Below are 7356 nucleotides of genomic sequence, written 5' to 3'. Positions count from 1 at the left end.
TGTCCAATGCATGATGTTACAAAATCATGCATGGATAAAAGAGCCAATTATAGTGCAAGATAATTCAATGAATTTTAATGTAACAAAGCATGAAAATCATTGATATAATTTCAGATTCCAACTAACTTCTTTCTGCAACTAACTTCTTTTTCTACCTCTGAATTGTGGGCAATTTAAAAAAAATTATAGTAAAATATACCTAACTTAAAATTTACCATTTTAATCATTTTTAAGTATACAGTATAGTGGCATTAAGTATATTCATATTGGTGATTAAACCATCACCACTGTCCATTTCCAAAGCTTTTTCATCATTCCAAAGAGAAACTCTACCTATTAAACAATGTCCCATTACCCTCCCCTGAGTCCTTGGTAACTTGTATTATACTTTCCTTTTATATGCATTCTAGGTACCTTATATAGGTGGAATACTATATTTGTTCTTTGTGTCTGGATTATTTTATTTAGCATGTTTTCAAAGTTCATCAACATTGTAGCATATATCAGAATTTCATTCCTTTTTATGACTGAATAATATTCCATTGTATGCATATACCACATTTTGTTTATCCATTCATCTGTGATGGATATTTGAATAGTTTTCACCTTTGGCTTTTGTGAATAGTGCTGGTATGAACATTGATATACAGGTATCTGAGTTTGTTTTTCAATTATTCTGGGTATATACCTAGCAGTGAAATTGCTGAATCATATGGAAGTTCTATGTTTTTTGTTTTTCTTTGTTTTGTTTTTTTGAGACGAAGTCTCACTCTGTCACCCAGGCTGGAGTGCAGGGGCGCTATCTCAGCTTACTGCAACCTTCACCTCCTGGGTTCAAGCAATTCTCCTGCCTCCGCCTTCCAAATAACTGGGATTACAAGCGTGTGCCACCATGCCCAGCTAACTTTTGTATTTTTAGTAGAGACGAGATTTCATTGTGTTGGCCAGGCTGGTCTCAAACTCCTGACCTCAGATGATCTGCCCAACTCGGCCTCCCCAAAATTGCTGGGATTATAGGCGTGAGCCACTGTACCCAGCCTAACTTTTTAAGGAACCATCATGTTTTCCACAGTGGCTGCACCATTTTATTATACACCCCCACCAAGAATGCAGCAGAATTTCAATTCCACATCCTCACCAACATTTTTAAAAAACTGTTTTGATAATAGTCATTCTAATGGCTGTGTATAAAGTTATATCTCATTGTAGTTTTTTTTAGTTTTCATGGTTTGTTATTTGCATTTTCTTAATTATTAGTGATGTTGCGCATCTTTTCCTGAGCTTATTGGTCAACTGTACATCTTTTTTGTAGAAATGTCTATTGAAGTCTTTAGCCAATTTTTAAATTTGGGTTTTTTGTTTTTGTTGTTGACTGTTAGGAGTTCTTTATGCTATATTCTGAATATTTATCCCTTTTCAGGATATGTGACTTAAAAATATTTTCTCCCTATTCTGTGGGTTACATTTTTACTCTGTTGATATCCTTTGATGCACAAAAGTTTAAATTTTGAAGTTCGATTTGTTTGTGTTTTCTTGTCGCCTGTGCATTTGGGGTCATATTCAAGAATTCATTGCCAGATCCAATGTCATGAAGATTTCCCCCTATGTTTTATCCTAAGAATTGCATAGTTTAATCTCTTATGTTTAGGTCTTTGACTCGTTAGTTAATTTTTGTGTATGGTGTTGTGTAAGGGTCTAACTTCATTCTTTTGCATGTGGATATCCAGTTTTCTCAGCACCATTTGTTGAAAAGACTGTTCTTTCCCCACTGAGTGATCTTGGCACCCTTGTTGAAAACTACTTGACCATATATCTAAGGGTTTATTTCAGGACTCTCTATTCTATTCCATTGGGATATATAGTATTTTACACCAGCATTATACTGTTTTGATTACTGTAGCTTTGTAATAAGTTTTGAAATAAAAAAGTTAGTTAGTATTTTAACTTTATTATTTTTTTCCAGGATTGTTTTGGCAATTTGGGGTCTCTTGATATTCTATGTGAATTTTAGCATGGATTTTTACATTTCTGGAAAAAAAAAAGTCATTGGAATTTCAATGAAGATTGTATTGAATCTGTAGAGTACTTTGGGTAGTACTGACATCTTAACAGTATTATGTCTTCCAATCCATGAACATGGGGTGGCTTTTCAATTATTTGTGTCCTCTTTAATTTCTCACAGCAATACTTACAGTTCTCATTGTACAAATTTTGTACCTTCTTGGTTAATTCCTAAGTATCTTATTCTTTTCAATGCTATTATAAATTGAATTTTCTTAATTTCCTTTTCAGATAGTTCATTGTTATTGTATAGAAACACCAGTGATCTTTTGAGTGCTGATTTTGTATCCTGCCTTTTTGCTGACTTTGTGCTAACAATTTTGTGGAATCTTTATGGTTTTCTAAATATAAGATCATGTCATCTGTTAGCAGAGATAATTTTTCTTTTCTTTCCGATTTGGACATCTTTCCAACTAACATTTAAGAAACTACAACTAGTTGAGTTTTGGTATAGTGCAAAGAAGACTATTCATGATAATCATAAAAAGCCATTAAAATACAACCTTCCCTTTTCCAGCTACATAACTGATCTGTGTGAGGCTGGATTTTCTTTATGTACTTCAATTAAAATAATGTTACAATAGTTGAATGCAGAAGCCAATGTAAGAAGCCATATATATCAGTTTTCTATTACTGTGTAAAAAATTATCACTTTAGCAGCTTAAGGCAACGCTCACTTATTATATCAGTTTTCCTGGGTTAGGAGTCTAGGTTCAGATGAGCTCCTCAGGGTTTTTGCTCAGGGTCTCACAAAGCTAAAATCAAGGAGTTGGCCAGGGCTGCAATCTCATCTAAGGCTCAAATCCTTATCCAAGCTCACTGGTTGTAGGCAGAATTTAGTGTCTTGTAGCACTGAAGGCCTTATTTAATGGCTAGCTGTTGGCTAAGGACTGCTCTAAGCAACTAGAGGTCATCCACAGGTCCTTGCCACATGGTCCTCTCACAACATAGTCACATATTTCTTTAAAGCCAGCAGGGAAAACTCCCTCCAGTCAGCTATGATAGAGTCATATATAACATAATATGATTATGGGTCACTCTATTTTCCCTTTTGCCATATTCTTTTAGCTAGAAGCAAGGCACAGATTTTCCTGCACTCCCAAAACTCACTGGTAACACTTTAGGGTGTTTGTACCACTCCAGACATTAGATTTGCAAAATGTAAAACAATGCTGTTTGTTTTGTTGTTGTTGTTGCTGTTTTTGAGACAGGGTCTCACTCCATGGCCCAGGCTGGAGTGCAGTGGTTCGATCATGACTCACTGCAGCCTCGATCTCCTAGGCTCAGGTGATCCTCCTACCTTAGCCTCCCAGGTAGCTGGGACTATAGGCATATGATACCACACCTGGCTATTTTTTTTGTATTTTTAGTACAGGTGAGGTTTCATCATGTTGCCTAGGCTGGTCTCAAAACTAAAGCAATCTGCACACCTTGGTCTCCCACAGTGTTGAGATTACAGGTGTGAGCCACCACACCTGGCCTAATTATTATTTCATAAACATATATTATTTATACTAATATATAATGAGTTTCTAATTGTTATTTTTTTGAATTTTAGAAATTTATTTATTATTATTTATTCTTAAGTGCCAGCTTAATACTGCAGAACATTTCAATCACCCTTGATAGCCCACTTTCTTTTCTCCCACCCAAATTCTTGATCAAGAGTTACTCAAGTAACGACATGCTCTTCTCTCTTCTGTATAAAACTTTATGAAACAAAGGCAAAAGATCGTGTATATCTTGCTGGAAAATGCTGCTCAGGGATCTGGAGATGGTAGCTGCCTGGGCTCCCTTCACTGTTCAGGTCCTGAAAGACTCTTGTTCATGAACTGTCTTGTCACAAAGCAAGTCCACCACTTGCTGGGTTTATCATTCTGAGGGTCAAAAACTTGCTCACAAAGTCTCTGTCCAGTCTCTTGCCTTAGCTGATGTAAATAGGCTCTCATTAATTCATCTTCCTGTTTGTTTGCAGGTTTGGCATAAATTGCATTAAATAGAAAACGAGGCTCTCCAGGAATAGGAAAATTAGCGATTCCCAGTGTATACATTTCTTTCTCACCTTGGCTTCTGGAATTACACTTCTGGAGTTTCTTCAGACACTCAGAAATGTAGAGAGGTGTATATATCAAGGTCTTATCAGCTTCATTCTTACTTTCATCGTTTTTGAAGAAGACATTGGCCTTGAAATAACAGATGGCTTCATCCAAAATATCTGTATCTTTTGTCTCTCTGGGGGCAGGTCCTTTGAATTGACTTCTGATAGGTAAGAGTGCCATGTTTCCAATGAGTTTTGTGTCAGGATCCATGAGAGAAGAGTGGTAAGCCGGCATCTTGGCAGTACCCGGGTTTCCTCTAATTGTTATTTTAAACAAATTAGTAATGAATTATATTTCTTAATTTCAATTGTAATTCCTAATACAGAAATTAAATTTTTTTTTTTTTTTTTTTTTTTGAGGCGGAGTCTCGCTCTGTCGCCCGGACTGGAGTGCAGTGGCCAGATCTCAGCTCACTGCAAGCTCCGCCTCCCGGGTTTACGCCATTCTCCTGCCTCAGCCTCCCGAGTAGCTGGGACTACAGGCGCCCGCCACCTCGCCCAGCTAGTTTTTGTATTTTTAGTAGAGACGGGGTTTCACCGTGTTAGCCAGGATGGTCTCGATCTCCTGACCTCGTGATCCACCCGTCTCGGCCTCCCAAAGTGCTGGGATTACAGGCTTGAGCCACCGCGCCCGGCCTTTTTTTTGAGACAGAGTCTTACTCTGTCACCCAGACTGTAGTGCAGTGGTGCCATCATAGCTCATAATACAGTAAATGTTGATAGACACTATTCACATAAACAGCAGCTCTTTGGGCTCCTTAATAAATTGTCAGAGGCCGGGCGCGGTGGCTCAAGCCTGTAATCCCAGCACTTTGGGAGGCCAAGACGGGCGGATCACGAGGTCAGGAGATCGAGACCATCCTGGACACGGTGAAACTCCGTCTCTACTAAAAAAATACAAAAAATTAGATGGGCGTGGTGGCGGGTGCCTGTAGTCCCAGCTACTCCGGAGGCTGAGCCAGGAGAATGGCGTGAACCTGGGAGGCGGAGCTTGCAGTGAGCCGAGATGGCGCCACTGCACTCCAGCCTGGGCGACAGAGCAAGACTCCTCAAAAAAAATAAAAAATAAAAATAGTCAGAGGGGAGATGGAATGAGAACTATTAATATAATAACACCAAATAGTTGGAATTTTCCAAACTTTTTTTGTGATCCATAGAAATGCATTTTACATTGTGACCTAGCATATACGTACATATGCATATGCATATTACATGGATATATAACCGAGGCAAAAATTTCATGAAATAATACTTTTTTTGAGACAGAGTTTCACTCTTGTTGCACAGGCTGGAGTGCAATGACACAATTCCAGCTCACTGCAACCTCTGCCTCCTGGGTTCAAGCAATTCTCCTGCCTCAGCCTCCCAAATAGCTGGTATTACAGGTGTGTACCACCACGCCCAGCTAATTTTGTACTTTAAGTAGAGACGGAGTTTCACCATGTTGGTCAGGCTGTTTTCGAACTCCTGACCTTGAGTGATCCACTCACCTCGGCCTCCCAAAGTGCTGGGATTACAGATGTGAGCCACGGCGCCCAGCCTGATATCATGAAATAATACTTATTCTTATGTGAAGTGCACACTGATATTTTCTACTCTATTGCTTATCTTTTAAAATTTCTGGTCACAGTCTAAATCATTGGTTTCATTAAAAACTAAATAGGTCAGGACCTAAAGTCTGAAAATACTGTTTGATCATTAGAACCAGTTGAAAAGCATTAAAAAATACAGATTTCCAGGGCCTCAGAAACTGAGATTCTGGTTTTAATGGGTTGGTGTGGGGGAACTAAAATCTCTGTTTATTCTGTTTCCCAAATGCTTTAATAACTTTGGAATCACTGCTGTAGTCTAGATTCTTGCTACTCAAAGGGTAGTTGTCAGACCACCATGAACATTATCTGGCAGTTGCTAGAAATGCAGAATCTTGAGCGTCATTTTGAGATCTATTAAATAAGAATCTGCATTTAATAAGATCCCATAGATCAGCGGTTTGTAACCATTTTGGCACCAGGGATTGGTTTCATGGAGGATAATTTTTCCATGGACTGGCAGGGGATAGTGATGGTTTGGGGATGATTCAAGTGCATTGTATTTATTGCACACTTTTTTTTTTTTTTGAGACTGTCTCGCTCTGTTGCAGTTGTGCAATCTTGGCTCACTGTAACCACTGCTTCCTGGGTTAGAGAGATTCTCATGCCTCAGCCTCCAGAGTAGCTGGGACTATAGGTGTGTGCCACCACACCTGGCTAATTTTCCTATTTTTTAGTAGAGATGGGGTTTCATCATGTTGGCCAAGGCTGGTCTCAAACTCCTGGCCTCAAATGATCCACCACCCCTGCCTCAGTCTCCCAAAGTACTAGGATTACAGGTGTGAGCCACCATGCCTGGCCAGTGCACTTTACTTCTATTATTATTACATTGTAATATATAATGAAATAATTAATTGTACAACTCACCATAATGTAGAATCAGTGGGAGCCCTGAGATTGTTTTCCTGCAACTAGGCAGTCCCATCTGGGGGGTGATGGGAGTCAGTGACAGACCATCAGGCATTAGATTCTCATAAGGAGCATGTAACCTAGATCCCTCACATGCACAGTTCACAATAGGATTCACACTTCTATGAGAATCTAATGCTGCTGCTGATGTGACAAGAGGCGGAGCTCAGATGGTAATGAGAGTGATGGGGAGTGGCTGTAAAAGTAGATGAAGCTTTACTCACTTGCCCACTGGTCGCCTCCTGCTGTGCAGCCAGGTCCCTAACAGGCCACAGACCAGTACCAATCTGTGCCCCAGGGCTTAGGGACCCCTGCACTAGATGATTAATATTTACATTGAATTTTGAGAAGCACTGGCTGGGCGCAGTGGTTCACAGCTGTAATCCCAGCTCTCTGTGGGGCCAAGGCAGGCAGATCACTTGAGGCCAGGAGTTCGAGACCAGCCTGGCCAACATGGCGAAACCCTGTCTCTACTAAAAATACAAAAATTAGCTGGGTGTGGTGGCCTCCCAGCTACTTGGGAGGCTGAGGGAGGAGAATTGCTTCAAACCAGGAGGCGGGTTTGAGGCCAGGAGTTCAAGACCAGCCTGGCCAACATGGCAAAACCCCATCTTTACTAAAAATACAAAAAAATTAGCTGGGCATAGTGTTGCGTGCCTGTAGTCTCAGCTAACCAGGTGGCTGAGGCAGAAGAATCGC

General features: G+C 39.9%; 1 protein-coding gene across 1 annotated transcript; it reads right to left on the bottom strand.

Moving 5' to 3' along the window:
* Nucleotides 1-3857: 3857 nt before the first annotated feature.
* LOC117075735 (actin-related protein 2/3 complex subunit 3-like) lies at nucleotides 3858-4405 on the bottom strand. The gene has a single exon (XM_033198350.1). The coding sequence runs from the start codon at nucleotides 4392-4394 to the stop codon at nucleotides 3858-3860; it is 537 nt and encodes a 178-aa protein (XP_033054241.1). The 5' UTR covers nucleotides 4395-4405.
* Nucleotides 4406-7356: the final 2951 nt, after the last annotated feature.

The sequence above is a fragment of the Trachypithecus francoisi genome, unplaced genomic scaffold (assembly GCF_009764315.1).
Source record: "Trachypithecus francoisi isolate TF-2019V2 unplaced genomic scaffold, Tfra_2.0 Lachesis_group5, whole genome shotgun sequence".
NCBI classification, from domain to species: domain Eukaryota; kingdom Metazoa; phylum Chordata; class Mammalia; order Primates; family Cercopithecidae; genus Trachypithecus; species Trachypithecus francoisi.
Note: the sequence above shows the minus strand (reverse complement) of the source record. Positions and strands in the feature narration are given on the sequence as shown.